Below are 16,874 nucleotides of genomic sequence, written 5' to 3' on the forward strand. Positions count from 1 at the left end.
AATGAAACACTTTCTTTCACAAGTACTATCTCATTGTCCGTCCCTTGACGTGGTGAGTTAGCTTGTATGTCTCAGTGTCACAGAGAGCTATACCAGTGGGAGCTTCAGTTCTTGGTAGGGTCACCCAAGCGGGATTGGTCAAATGGTAGAGGCTAGACTAATATACATCACTGTGGGTCACCCAAGCGGGATTGGTCAAAGGGTAGAGGCTAGACTAATATGGATCACTGTGGGTCACCCAAGCGGGATTGGTCAAAGGGTAGAGGCTAGACTAATATGGATCACTGTGGGTCACCCAAGCGGGATTGGTCAAATGGTAGAGGCTAGACTAATATGGATCACTGTGGGTCACCCAAGTGGGATTGGTCAAAGGGTAGAGGCTAGACTAAGATGGATCACTGTGGGTCACCCAAGTGGGATTGGTCAAATGGTAGAGGCTAGACTAATATGAATCACTGTGGGTCACCCAAGCGGGATTTGGTCAAATGGTAGAGGCTAGACTAATATGGATCACTGTGGGTCACCCAAGTGGGATTGGTCAAAGGGTAGAGGCTAGACTAAGATGGATCACTGTGGGTCACCCAAGTGGGATTGGTCAAATGTTAGAGGCTAGACTAATATGGATCACTGTGGGTCACCCAAGCGGGATTTGGTCAAATGGTAGAGGCTAGACTAATATGGATCACTGTGGGTCACCCAAGCGGGATTGGTCAAATGGTAGAGGCTAGACTAATATGGATCACTGTGGGTCACCCAAGCGGGATTGGTCAAAGGGTAGAGGCTAGACTAATATGGATCACTGTGGGTCACCCAAGTGGGATTGGTCAAAGGGTAGAGGCTAGACTAATATGGATCACTGTGGGTCACCCAAGCGGGATTGGTCAAATGGTAGAGGCTAGACTAATATGGATCACTGTGGGTCACCCAAGCGGGATTGGTCAAATGGTAGAGGCTAGACTAATATGGATCACTGTGGGTCACCCAAGCGGGATTGGTCAAAGGGTAGAGGCTAGACTAATATGGATCACTGTGGGTCACCCAAGTGGGATTGGTCAAATGGTAGAGGCTAGACTAATATGGATCACTGTGGGTCACCCAAGTGGAATTTGGTCAAAGGGTAGAGGCTAGACTAAGATGGATCACTGTGGGTCACCCAAGTGGGATTGGTCAAATGGTAGAGGCTAGACTAATATGGATCACTGTGGGTCACCCAAGCGGGATTTGGTCAAATGGTAGAGGCTAGACTAATATGGATCACTGTGGGTCACCCAAGCGGGATTGGTCAAAGGGTAGAGGCTAGACTAAGATGGATCACTGTGGGTCACCCAAGTGGGATTGGTCAAATGGTAGAGGCTAGACTAATATGGATCACTGTGGGTCACCCAAGCGGGATTGGTCAAATGGTAGAGGTTAGACTAATATGGATCACTGCCGACGACCGATGAGCTGGGCCAAACTACTTGTAGGAAGTGCCTAACTGCAGCTCAATGCACATTCGCTCATATGACAAACAACATTTTTAAAATACTGTAACTAAATCATATTTCAAAAATAGTCCAACAAAATATATTTCAAAAACACTCTAACCAAACCATAAATTAAACATATGGTAATTATATCATATTTCAAAAATACTCAAACAATTTTTTTTTTTTAAAGACGGGGTGAGGGGAGGGTGACAGAGGTCAACGGATACCTCCCACCACCCCTGTTTGAGCAAATTTTCGCATTTGGCCAAAAATGATGGATACTTTCAGGCAAAATTAGCTCACCTAAAAAGTTTTCAACATGTATTTCCATAATTCTAGTTTTAATCCATGTAAAAATAAGTGGTGGTTTGTTTGGAAACCTATATGTAGCTGTTTGGTATAAAGAAAAGAAAAGAAAGAAATATTTTATTTAACGACGCACTCAACACATTTTATTTACGGTTATATGGCGTCAGACATATGGTGAAGGACCACACAGATATTGAGAGAGGAAACCCGCTGTCACCACTTCATGGGCTACTCTTTTCGATTAGCAGCAAGGTATCTTTTATATGCACCATCCCACAGACAGGGTAGTACATACCACGGTCTTTGATATACCAGTCGTGGTGCACTGGCTGGAATGAGAAATAGCCCAATGGGCCCACCAATGGGGATCGATCCCAGATTGACCGCACATCGAGCGAGTACTTTACCACTGGGCTACGTCCCGCCCCTCTGTTTGGTATAATGCAAATATGAATAAATGTTGTTATCTAGATTCAGGCATTTTCATTTAATTAGGGCAAAAATAAGCCTCCCCCCCCCCCCCCCCCCCCCCCCCCACACACACACCTATGGATTTTTCACTCTCCTGGGCCAAGCCACTTTTAATTTACATGATACTGTTTGCGATTTATGTGCTTTTTCATATCTGTCTTTTCCCAAGTGAATTACTATACAAAATTTGACGTCAAAGTGTACTTTTAAGTCACTAGTAAGGGGCCGTCCATAATTTTCAACATTTTCACGAGCGCACAAACCATACACGGGAGGGAGAAGGCTAAGGGGCCAGCGTATACTTTTTTTGAAAATTAAAAATGTTGATCAACATTTTTCATTTGAGGATGTACACTTTTAGAGGGGTGGGGAGGTCAAAAGTGTACGGTTTGTACACTCGTGAAAATGTTGAAAATTATGGACGGCCCCTAAATACTTCACGCTATGATGTTATTGCACTGAAAAACTATTGACTGATTGACTTTGTTTTGAATGTGTAAATGAAAAATGCTGCTCTGTATTGACAAGGGTTGGGATTTAGCTCAGTCGCTTGAGGTGCTTGCATCGCAGGATCGAACCACCTCGGCGGATCCATTCATTTGACTGGATTTTTTCTTGGTCCAACCAGTGCACCATGACTGGTCAAAGGCTGTGGTATGTGCTTTCCTGTCTGTAGGAAAGTGCATATAAAAGATCCCTTGCTGCATATAGAAAATGTAGTAGGTTTCTTTTCATGACTATGTGTCAGAATTACCAAATGTTTGACATCCAATATGATGATTAATTAATCAATATGCTCTAGTGGTGTCGTTAAACAAAAACAAAATCAATTAAATAAAAGCAGGTTACATGAAAAATCCTCTGTATTGATAAACTCATGCATGTTTCCACACACAAAATCGCGTTAATGGAAAGTGGGTCTAAAATTGTACTCACATCAAACTGAAGATCTCCATCTGCCGAAATCTTGTACCGTCTGCCTGGTTTAATGATCTGATCACCCTTGAACCACCTTCTCACTGGTTTGGGGTTCCCTGAGGCCCGACACGGCAGTGAGACGGTTCCACCTCGAAGAATCTTCACCACCGGTTCAGCCCTTCCTTCAATCACTGGTACTTCAGCTATAAGGTCAAAAACATATATATATATATATATAAAGCTGGTCTCTGGTCAGACCAAACTTCAAAAAATGACCTGGTCACACACACACACACACACACACACACACACACATATATATACAGTTGAATCCCGCTGGCTCGAACCCCGTCTGTGCTTGAGAAAGTGTTCTTCCGTAACATCAGTTAGAAAGTTGAATTAGATACATATTATTTTGGTAAAATTTCATCAATGTGTTATATAGCAAAATATCTGAGTGAACGAATTTACTAGAAATTACGCCCACTGTGTGATGCAGAAGCCCTTGTCGGTATTAATTAAATGTGTGGTTGCTGAAGTGAAGACAGCTGATTAACTGGCCCATTGTTTCATTTAAAACTGGTCTTGCAGACGTGTTCAAAGTAACGCTTTATGCCAAGCCCCATTTGTGCACTAACTGTTTGATTGCTATCACGGTTCATCTAACAGTTACCGTAACACTAGTTGTACTTGAAAGATCATTACTGATAGCTGCTTAACAAACAACATGACAAGTGTAGTAAAGAATGGATTGCATGGCTATTGTTGCGATTCCCTGATTCATCTATAGTTCGTTCCGCCTAAATAAGTAATCCGAATGTTGTAATAACCAACTGCGCAAGCGCAGCAATTGTTGGTCCTTTTCGGTGGTTTCCCATTTGATCTTTGATGGGTCACCAGTTCGAGGGAAATATAGCTAATAACACAGATGGGACCAATAATTTAGTTCAAGCAAAGGCTTATAGTTGACCCTGGATGTGTTCGACCCATCATCAGTTAATATAAGCGTTTAACAAACAAAAACTTGTGTTGTGGTGTGTTCGACCCTTCTGAGGTCGAGCCAACGAGATTCTACTGTATATACATGTATATATGTATATATATATGTGTGTATATATATATATATATATATATATATATATATATATATATATATATATATATATATATATACAGTCAAACCTGTCTATGGCAGCCACTCGTGGGACATGACAAAAGTGGCTGCCATAGAGAGGTGGCCGCCGTATGCAGGTCATATGTAAGTCCGAATTTTTAAAAACAATTACACGTATGTTGCAATAGAACTATTAAGGAGCCATATACATGTGCAAAAACGTAATTAAAAACAAGACAAAAAATTATGCTTTCTTGTTGTTGGTGTATGTTACTGGTAGAGATTCTGGTGTTATATTTTTTAAAACAGCGTGGTTTCTTGTTGTTGGTGTATGTTACTGGTAGAGATTCTGGTGTTATATTTTTTAAAACAGCATGGTTTCTTGTTGTTGGTGTATGTTACTGGTAGAGATTCTGGTGTTATATTTTTTAAAACAGCGTGGTTTCTTGTTGTTGGTGTATGTTACTGGTAGAGATTCTGGTGTTATATTTTTTAAAACAGCGTGGTTTCTTGTTGTTGGTGTATGTTACTGGTAGAGATTCTGGTGTTATGTTTTTAAAACAGCGTGATTTCTTGTTGTTGGTGTATGTTACTGGTAGAGATTCTGGTGTTATGTTTTTAAAACAGCGTGGTTTCTTGTTGTTGGTGTATGTTACTGGTAGAGATTCTGGTGTTATGTTTTTAAAACAGCGTGGTTTCTTGTTGTTGGTGTATGTTACTGGTAGAGATTCTGGTGTTATGTTTTTAAAACAGTGTGGTTTCTTGCACTTTCCTATGACTAGAGGAACACATTTTTCTCCGGTCATACTTGCGCATAGTGCCACGGTCAGTCTCTCCTTAGAGCGCTTACCACCAGCACATTCATCACCTTTCACTTTAAGGGTTGCCTTTGTTGTATCCCTGTAAAAGAGACCGGTCTCGTCCATATTGAAAATGTCCTTAGGAGCATACCCGTCACATACCACTGGCAACTTTGACTTCCAGTCCTCAACTGCAGTGTCACTTACGTCACCTCGCTCCCCACTTAGTGTACCTGCTACGATGTTGTGCCTATGCCTGAATGAATCCAGCCACCCATTTGACGCTTTGAAACTCGCTATTTCCAAATCTTCGGCAAATTTTAACACCTTCTCCTTAATCAGTGACCGCTGACATTTATTCTACGAGCAGTGGCATCTTGGAACCATTTCCAAACCAACATGTTAATATCCTCATTGCCTGTAAGTTTTCTCTGCCTTTTTCTTTCAGAGGGCTGGTTGTTATCATAATCTGCCAACACCTCCGCTTTTCTCTTTAAAATGCCATCAATCTGAGTTCTACCCACCCCGAAATGTTCAGCAATTTTTCTAGCACTCAATTTGTCTTTCTCTGATTTTTTAATGACCTTTACTCTCTGTTCCAATGTTAACGCGATTGGCTTACTGGGTTTAGGTGGCATTTTGAAAATAAATATCAGAAATAAACTGCAGCAGTATTTAATTCCTTCTAGAGTTGACACGTTTAACTCCAGTTGTTTTAGGCTAGATACCCTCTTATCAACTGCGTTTAATGACCACCACCGATGACTAGTACATCGCACCGTTAATCCAGATTAAAAACACTTGTTAATTAACGAACACAGCTAAGCGACCGACGACCTTTAAAGGACCGCTGTTTATCAAGCCAATTGGTTATATCAACAAAAACATCTTACGTTTTTTTTTTACGATTGCCGACATTTCTTTATAACTTGCACTAAAAAACAATTGTGGCCGCAATAGCAGGTTCATTCTCGCTTTTTTTATGACAAAAGTGTGGCCGCTGGCCGTGTTGAGCAGGTGGTTGCCATATAGAGGTAAAATATATAGTAAAATTCATTCGGGGGACCTCAGGGTGGCCGCCATGGACAGGTGGCCGCCATATGGAGGTGGCCGCGAAGGCAGGTTTGACTGTATGTATATATATATATGTGTTTTTTTGTTGGTTTTTTTGAAGGCAGGATTTAGCTTAGTCAGTTGAGAGCTCGATAGAGGTGCTTGCGTCACAGGATCAAACCACCTCGGTGGATCCATTCAACTGATTGAGTTTTTTCTTGTTCCAACCAGTGCACCACGACTGGTCAAATGCTGTGGTATGTGCTTTCCTGTCTATGGGAAAGTGCATATAAAAGATCCCTTGCAGCATTAGGAAAGATGTAGTGGGTTTTCTCTGATGACTATGTGTCAGAATTACCAAATGTTTGACATCCAATAGCCAACAATTAATTAATCAATGTGCTCTAGTTATGTCGTTAAACAAAACAAACTTTAACTTTTGATCTTTGGTAAATTGGTACCATGGTAAATTTGAGCAAATATAAAATGCTGGGTCAAAATTAATACATGTGCTGATTAAAGACCAGCAACATATCTAACAATTCAAAACATGTGATGTGTTAAACGCAAGTGTATGATGTGTTAAACGCAAGTGTGTGATGTGTTAAACGCAAGTGCGTGTTGTGTTAAACACAAATGTGTGATGTGTTAAATGCAAGTGCGTGATGTGTTAAATGCAAGTGTATGATGTGTTAAACGCAAGTGTGTGATGTGTTAAACGCAAGTGTGTGATGTGTTAAACACAAATGTATGATGTGTTAAACGCAAGTGTGTGATGTGTTAAACGCAAGTGTATGATGTGTTAAATGCAAGTGTCTGATGTGTTAAACGCAAGTGTGTGATGTGTTAAACGCAAATGTATGATGTCTTAAACGCAAGTGTGTGATGTGTTAAACACAAGTGCGTGATGTGTTAAACACAAGTGCATGATATGTTAAACACAAGTGCATGATATGTTACGTATGTGTATGATGTGTTAAACACAAGTTTATGATGTGTTAAATACAAGTGCATGATGTGTTAAATGTATGTGTATGTTGTGTTAAACAAGTGTATGATGTGTTAAACGTATGTGTATGATATGTTAAACACAAGTTCATGATGTGTTAAACATATGTGTATGATGTGCTAAACACAAATGTATGATGTGTTAAACACAAGTGTATGATGTGTTAAACACAAATGTATGGTGTGTTAAACGTATGTGTATGATGTGTTAAACACAATCTTATGATGTGTTAAATACAAGTGCATGATGTGTTAAACGTATGTGTATGATATGTTAAACACAAGTGCATGATGTGTTAAACATATGTGTATGATGTGTTAAACACAAATGTATGATGTGTTAAACACAAGTGTATGATGTGTCAAACACAATTGTATGATGAGTTAAACGTATGTGTATGATATGTTAAACACAAGTGTACGATGTGTTAAACGTATGTGTATGATGTGTTAAACACAAGTGCATGATATGTTAAATACAAGTGCATGATGTGTTAAACACAAGTGTATGATGTGTTAAATACAAGTGTATGTGTTAAACAAAAGTGCATGATGTGTTAAATACAAGTGCATGATGTGTTAAATACAAGTGCATGATATGTTAAATACAAGTGTATGATGTGTTAAACACAAATGTATGATGTGTTAAACACAAGTGTATGATGTGTTAAACACAAATGTATGTTGTGTTAAACGTATGTGTATGATGTGTTAAACACAAGTTTATGATGTATGATGTGTTAAATACAAGTGCATGATGTGTTAAACGTATGTGTATGATATGTTAAACACAAGTGCATGATGTGTTAAACATGTGTATGATGTGTTAAACACAAATGTATGATGTGTTAAACACAAGTGTATGATGTGTTAAACACAAGTGTATGATGTGTTAAACAAAAGTGCATGATGTGTTAAATGCAAGTGTATGATGTGTTAAACGCAAGTGTGTGATGTGTTAAACCCATGTGTGTGATGTGTTAAATGCAAGTGCGTGATGTGTTAAACACAAGTGTGTGATGTGTTAAACGCAAGTGTATGTGTTAAACGCAAGTGTGTGATGTGTTAAATGCAAGTGCGTGATGTGTAAAACGCAAGTGTATGTTGTGTTAAATGCAAGTGTGTGATGTGTTAAACGCACGTGTGTGATGTGTTAAACACAAATGTATGATGTGTTAAACGCAAGTGTGTGATGTGTTAAACGCAAGTGTATGATGTGTTAAATGCAAGTGTCTGATGTGTTAAATGCAAGTGTGTGATGTGTTAAACGCAAATGTATGATGTCTTAAACGCAAGTGTGTGATGTGTTAAACACAAGTGCATGATATGTTAAACACAAGTGCATGATATGTTACGTATGTGTATGATGTGTTAAACACAAGTTTATGATGTGTTAAATACAAGTGCATGATGTGTTAAAACACAAGTGCATGATGTGTTAAATACAAGTGCATGATGTGTTAAAACAAAAGTGCATGATGTGTTAAACACAAGTACAAGTACATGATGTGTTAAAACAAAAGTGCATGATGTGTTAAACACAAGTGTATGATGTGTTAAACAAAAGTGCATGATGTGTTAAACACAAGTGCATGATGTGTTAAAACACAAGTGCATGATGTGTTAAATACAAGTGTATGATATGTTAAACACAAGTGCATGATATGTTACGTATGTGTATGATGTGTTAAATGTATGTGTATGATGTGTTAAATACAAGTGCATGATGTGTTAAACACAAGTGTATGATGTGTTAAACACAAGTGTATGATGTGTTAAACACAAGTGTATGATGTGTTAAACAAAAGTGCATGAAGTGTTAAACACAAGTGCATGATGTGTTAAAACACAAGTGCATGATGTGTTAAATACAAGTGTATGATATGTTAAACACAAGTGCATGATGTGTTACATATGTGTATGTGTTAAACACAAGTGTATGATGTGTTAAACACAAGTGTATGATGTGTTAAACACAAGTGTATGATGTGTTAAACACAAGTGCATGATGTGTTAAACGTATCTGTATGATGTGTTAAACACAAGTGCATGATGTGTAAAACAGAAGTGCATGATGTGTTAAACACAAGTGTATGATATGTTAAACACAAGTGTATGATGTGTTAAACACAAGTGTATGATGTGTTAAACAAAAGTGCATGAAGTGTTAAACACAAGTGCATGATGTGTTAAAACACAAGTGCATGATGTGTTAAATACAAGTGTATGATATGTTAAACACAAGTGCATGATGTGTTACATATGTGTATGTGTTAAACACAAGTGTATGATGTGTTAAACACAAGTGTATGATGTGTTAAACACAAGTGTATGATGTGTTAAACACAAGTGCATGATGTGTTAAACGTATCTGTATGATGTGTTAAACACAAGTGCATGATGTGTAAAACAGAAGTGCATGATGTGTTAAACACAAGTGTATGATATGTTAAACACAAGTGTATGATATGTTAAACAAAAGTGTATGATGTGTTAAACATAATTGTATGATGAGTTAAACGTATGTGTATGATATGTTAAACACAAGTGTACGATGTGTTAAACGTATGTGTATGATGTGTTAAATACAAGTGCATGATGTGTTAAACACAAGTGTATGATGTGTTAAATACAAGTATATGATGTGTTAAATACAAGTGTATGATGTGTTAAACAAAAGTGCATGATGTGTTAAATACAAGTGCATGATGTGTTAAATACAAGTGCATGATATGTTAAATACAAGTGTATGATGTGTTAAACAAAAGTGCATGATGTGTTAAACGTATGTGTATGTGTTAAACACAAGTGCATGATGTGTTAAACACAAGTGCACGATGTGTTAAACACAAGTGCATGATGTGTTAAACGTATGTGTATGATGCGTTAAACACAAGTGCATGATGTGTTAAACACAAGTGCATGATGTGTTAAACACAAGTGCATGATATGTTAAACACAAGTGTATGATATGTTAAACAAAAGTGTATTATCTGTTAAACACAAGTGTATGACGTGTTAAATACAAGTATGTGTTAAACACAAATGTATGATGTGTTAAACACAAGTGCATGATGTGTTAAACGTATGTGTATGATGTCTTAAATACAAGTGCATGATGTGTTAAACACATGTGTATGATGTGTTAAACACATGTGTATTATGTGTTAAACACAAGTGTATGATGTGTTAAACACAAATGTATGATGTGTTAAACGTATGTGTATGATGTGTTAAACACAAGTTTATGATGTGTTAAATACAAGTGCATGATGTGTTAAACGTATGTGTATGATATGTTAAACACAAGTGCATGATGTGTTAAACATATGTGTATGATGTGTTAAACACAAATGTATGATGTGTTAAACACAAGTGTATGATGTGTTAAACACAAGTGTATGATGTGTTAAACACAAGTGTATGATGTGTTAAACAAAAGTGCATGATGTGTTAAATGCAAGTGTATGATGTGTTAAACGCAAGTGTGTGATGTGTTAAACCCATGTGTGTGATGTGTTAAATGCAAGTGCGTGATGTGTTAAACACAAGTGTGTGATGTGTTAAACGCAAGTGTATGTGTTAAACGCAAGTGTGTGATGTGTTAAATGCAAGTGCGTGATGTGTAAAACGCAAGTGTATGTTGTGTTAAATGCAAGTGTGTGATGTGTTAAACGCACGTGTGTGATGTGTTAAACACAAATGTATGATGTGTTAAACGCAAGTGTGTGATGTGTTAAACGCAAGTGTATGATGTGTTAAATGCAAGTGTCTGATGTGTTAAACGCAAGTGTGTGATGTGTTAAACGCAAATGTATGATGTCTTAAACGCAAGTGTGTGATGTGTTAAACACAAGTGCATGATATGTTAAACACAAGTGCATGATATGTTACGTATGTGTATGATGTGTTAAACACAAGTTTATGATGTGTTAAATACAAGTGCATGATGTGTTAAAACACAAGTGCATGATGTGTTAAATACAAGTGCATGATGTGTTAAAACAAAAGTGCATGATGTGTTAAACACAAGTACAAGTACATGATGTGTTAAAACAAAAGTGCATGATGTGTTAAACACAAGTCTATGATGTGTTAAACAAAAGTGCATGATGTGTTAAACACAAGTGCATGATGTGTTAAAACACAAGTGCATGATGTGTTAAATACAAGTGTATGATATGTTAAACACAAGTGCATGATATGTTACGTATGTGTATGATGTGTTAAATGTATGTGTATGATGTGTTAAATACAAGTGCATGATGTGTTAAACACAAGTGTATGATGTGTTAAACACAAGTGTATGATGTGTTAAACACAAGTGTATGATGTGTTAAACAAAAGTGCATGAAGTGTTAAACACAAGTGCATGATGTGTTAAAACACAAGTGCATGATGTGTTAAATACAAGTGTATGATATGTTAAACACAAGTGCATGATGTGTTACATATGTGTATGTGTTAAACACAAGTGTATGATGTGTTAAACACAAGTGTATGATGTGTTAAACACAAGTGTATGATGTGTTAAACACAAGTGCATGATGTGTTAAACGTATCTGTATGATGTGTTAAACACAAGTGCATGATGTGTAAAACAGAAGTGCACGATGTGTTAAACACAAGTGTATGATATGTTAAACACAAGTGTATGATGTGTTAAACACAAGTGTATGATGTGTTAAACAAAAGTGCATGAAGTGTTAAACACAAGTGCATGATGTGTTAAAACACAAGTGCATGATGTGTTAAATACAAGTGTATGATATGTTAAACACAAGTGCATGATGTGTTACATATGTGTATGTGTTAAACACAAGTGTATGATGTGTTAAACACAAGTGTATGATGTGTTAAACACAAGTGCATGATGTGTTAAACGTATCTGTATGATGTGTTAAACACAAGTGCATGATGTGTAAAACAGAAGTGCATGATGTGTTAAACACAAGTGTATGATATGTTAAACACAAGTGTATGATATGTTAAACAAAAGTGTATGATGTGTTAAACATAATTGTATGATGAGTTAAACGTATGTGTATGATATGTTAAACACAAGTGTACGATGTGTTAAACGTATGTGTATGATGTGTTAAATACAAGTGCATGATGTGTTAAACACAAGTGTATGATGTGTTAAATACAAGTATATGATGTGTTAAATACAAGTGTATGATGTGTTAAACAAAAGTGCATGATGTGTTAAATACAAGTGCATGATGTGTCAAATACAAGTGCATGATATGTTAAATACAAGTGTATGATGTGTTAAACAAAAGTGCATGATGTGTTAAACGTATGTGTATGTGTTAAACACAAGTGCATGATGTGTTAAACACAAGTGCACGATGTGTTAAACACAAGTGCATGATGTGTTAAACGTATGTGTATGATGTGTTAAACACAAGTGCATGATGTGTTAAACACAAGTGCATGATGTGTTAAACACAAGTGCATGATATGTTAAACACAAGTGTATGATATGTTAAACAAAAGTGTATTATGGTTGCACTATACCAATTAATTTCCGGCTGGGTCGAAGTTCGAGGTGTACCGAACTTTTGATAGAGAAGTTAACACCACAAGTCCTGTGATTGGTTATAAATGTGAGTGTGTTGGTTGTAAAAAAAATTAGTTTCATCTGGGCTAAAAATGTATGCAATTTTATTTGATGTAGTACCACCGTGTCAAGTAGCCTTGTGCTTGGAACATGTATGGGGTACCTGTAAAAAAAAGTACTAACATTTTGTGCGAAACTAGGGGTGTTGCAGAAACATCTGGTTATACCGAAAATGAGCCATGAAAGGTACCATTTTCTGCAGTTAATACTTTGAGGTAGGGGTTGTAGTACTGATATTTATGGGTCACAGTTTGGTTGATATATTGCATATAGTGTTTTTAAACACAAACGTTAACATGGTCGCCTATGGGATTTGAATTGGTATAGTCTAACCTATAGCACATATTCAGTGCATAATAAAAAAGATTATGATTTTTGTGATTTAATTAAATTAAACTACACTATTTGATTAATTAGCCGTCACTCGGCCATGCAAGTTCACAATGACCTTGACCTTGACAATAATTACTGTACATAGCTCTGAATGGAGTTTGAACAAAAATTAGCACTGAGGAAAAGTTGGTTTTGGCCTATAATTCATACTATACAGATTTGAATGTTCTTATTTACATGGTGTTTGACTTGCCATATACAACTGCGCTTAAATATGTTAATATATCTAGGCAGTCTGAACTTAGATTTTAATAGCAATTTATTTTTACATTAAAAATAACATGTGCCAATATTGGGATAATGTCTTTAACTTCTATAAACATAGTTAATGTTTCATGTGTGTACTTCTGATAGCTTAACTTTTTAAAGACCTTGATTTTTATTGTCCTTTTGGCATATTTATAGGGTGCTAAGTCATATTTTAGACAAATTTGTAGTTTTAGGGGAAACATTTTTTTACTTTGAAGAATTTTTTTACCAAAGCCATAATTAAACTTTTTGTCACTATTGTGCCTTCTGTTCTCATTTATACATAACAATAAGCTTGTTAAACATATCTTTAGGTCTCCAGATCAAATCTTTTTTTTAAATAATCACTTAGTTTGCTCCCATGAAGTGTATTTTAAGTGTATACTAGATTTGGAACCAATTTTTCCAGATTTGATTATCTACCTTGGTGTAATTTGATGATTTATTTTATTGTTAATGCTGTATTATCCAATGTTAATAGCTAAATGATATGCTGGATTACAGATTGTAGACATCCAATATACATATTGTATTGATCTGGATTAGAAAATAATGCAATAAAATAGATGTTCGGGTAATTATGTCACTTAAAAACAGGTTTTTTTAGTAATGAATCAAAAATAAATATGCGAAAGCTGCATGATAATTCCAGATATCACAAATTTTTAAAACCTCCAACTGCAGTAGGGTATACATAAAATATAGTCAGGAATATTGGTGGCTGCCAATGGTTTTGATGGTCCAATTTGAAAATCTGCATAGCTGATGGATTTGAAATTCCCGCACATGGTAACTTGAAGATGCCCACACTCAGCATACAGGATTTTCTTCCAACAGTGATGTGCAGGACATTAAGTCATTACTTCATACAGATGCAGTCATGTTGGTTTTTCCTTCCTCAGACATTGTATTTTTTTAATACTGATATTTCTTTGATGTGCCTATTGAGGTCTTCATAATCTAGGGGTCAGTCAAGTACATGTGTTTCAATGGAATAAGTTTAAGGAGTAGGTACTCTGAATAGCCATGCTGTCTCTACATATATAGCTGAGCACACACACACATCTGACAATAAATATCTTCAGGAGTATTATTTTAAAAAAATTATTTTTTCAAATATGACATATTGCATTTGTACAAAACTGTACAAAATACATGTGTTTTGTGAGGTGTACATTAAATTAGGTTGCACTGTAGAAACAACAGTTTCAGTGAGGTTGTCAGTTTATGTCAGAAGACACCAGATCCTGGTTGTCATAAAAACACATGATTCACCACCTTTTGAAACATGTATGTTATCAGTATAGGTTGCACTATACCAATTAATTTCCGGCTGGGTCGAAGTTCGAGGTGTACCGAACTTTTGATAGAGAAGTTAACACCACAAGTCCTGTGATTGGTTATAAATGTGAGTGTGTTGGTTGTAAAAAAAATTAGTTTCATCTGGGCTAAAAATGTATGCAATTTTATTTGATGTAGTACCACCGTGTCAAGTAGCCTTGTGCTTGGAACATGTATGGGGTACCTGTAAAAAAAAGTACTAAAATTTTGTGCGAAACTAGGGGTGTTGCAGAAACATCTGGTTATACCGAAAATGAGCCATGAAAGGTACCATTTTCTGCAGTTAATACTTTGAGGTAGGGGTTGTAGTACTGATATTTATGGGTCACAGTTTGGTTGATATATTGCATATAGTGTTTTTAAACACAAACGTTAACATGGTCGCCTATGGGATTTGAATTGGTATAGTCTAACCTTATCTGTTAAACACAAGTGTATGACGTGTTAAATACAAGTATGTGTTAAACACAAATGTATGATGTGTTAAACACAAGTGCATGATGTGTTAAACGTATGTGTATGATGTCTTAAATACAAGTGCATGATGTGTTAAACACATGTGTATGATGTGTTAAACACATGTGTATTATGTGTTAAACACAAGTGTATGATGTGTTAAACTCATGTGCATGATGTGTTAAACACAAGTGCATGATGTGTTAAACACAAGTGCATGATGTGTTAAACACAAGTGCATGATGTGTTAAACACAAGTGCATGATGTGTTAAACACAAGTGCATGATGTGTTAAAACAAAAGTGCATGATGTGTAAAATACAAGTGTATGATGTGTTAAACACAAGTGCATGATGTGTTAAATACAAGTGTATGATGTGTTAAACACAAGTGCATGATGTGTTAAACACAAGTACAAGTACATGATGTGTTAAAACAAAAGTGCATGATGTGTTAAACACAAGTGTATGATGTGTTAAACACAAGTGCATGATGTGTTAAATACAAGTGTATGATGTGTTAAACACAAGTGCATGATGTGTTAAATACAAGTGCATGATGTGTTAAAACAAAAGTGCATGTGTTAAACACAAGTACAAGTACATGATGTGTTAAAACAAAAGTGCATGATGTGTTAAACACAAGTGTATGATGTGTTAAACACAAGTGTATGATGTGTTAAACAAAAGTGCATGATGTGTTAAACACAAGTGCATGATGTGTTAAAACACAAGTGCATGATGTGTTAAATACAAGTGTATGATATGTTAAACACAAGTGCATGATGTGTTAAAACACAAGTGCATGATGTGTTAAATACAAGTGCATGATGTGTTAAACGTATGTGTATGATATGTTAAACACAAGTTCATGATGTGTTAAACATATGTGTATGATGTGCTAAACACAAATGTATGATGTGTTAAACACAAGTGTATGATGTGTTAAACACAAATGTATGATGTGTTAAACGTATATGTATGATGTGTTAAACACAAGCTTATGATGTGTTAAATACAAGTCATTGATGTGTTAAACATATGTGTATGATATGTTAAACATAAGTGCATGATGTGTTAAACATATGTGTATAATGTGTTAAACACAAGTGCATGATGTGTTAAAACACAAGTGCATGATGTGTTAAATACAAGTGTATGATATGTTAAACACAAGTGCATGATATGTTACGTATGTGTATGATGTGTTAAATGTATGTGTATGATGTGTTAAACACAAGTGTATGATGTGTTAAACACAAGTGCATGATGTGTTAAACACAAGTGTATGATGTGTTAAACACAAGTGCATGATGTGTTAAACACAAGTGCATGATGTGTAAAACACAAGTGCATGATGTGTAAAACACAAGTGCATGATGTGTTAAACACAAGTGCATGATATGTTAAACACAAGTGTATGATATGTTAAACAAAAGTGTATGATCTGTTAAACACAAGTGTATGATGTGTTAAATACAAGTATGTGTTAAACACAAATGTATGATGTGTTAAACACAAGTGCATGATGTATTAAACGTATGTGTATGATGTGTTAAATACAAGTGCATGATGTGTTAAACACAAATGTATGATGTGTTAAACACAAGTGCATGAGGTGTTAAACACAAGTGTATGATGTGTTAAACACATGTGCATGTGTTAAAC

General features: G+C 36.0%; 1 protein-coding gene across 1 annotated transcript in view; it reads right to left on the bottom strand.

The window, feature by feature from the left end:
* LOC121368771 (neuroglian-like) overlaps positions 1-16,874 on the bottom strand; it is an 88,578-nt gene that overhangs the window by 28,717 nt on the left and 42,987 nt on the right. The window contains exon 10 of the mRNA XM_041493519.1: positions 3,186-3,370. Within this exon, the coding sequence (XP_041349453.1) occupies positions 3,186-3,370 (185 nt within the window). The remainder of the gene's footprint in view (positions 1-3,185; positions 3,371-16,874) is intronic.

The sequence above is a fragment of the Gigantopelta aegis genome, chromosome 3, assembly GCF_016097555.1.
Source record: "Gigantopelta aegis isolate Gae_Host chromosome 3, Gae_host_genome, whole genome shotgun sequence".
NCBI classification, from domain to species: domain Eukaryota; kingdom Metazoa; phylum Mollusca; class Gastropoda; order Neomphalida; family Peltospiridae; genus Gigantopelta; species Gigantopelta aegis.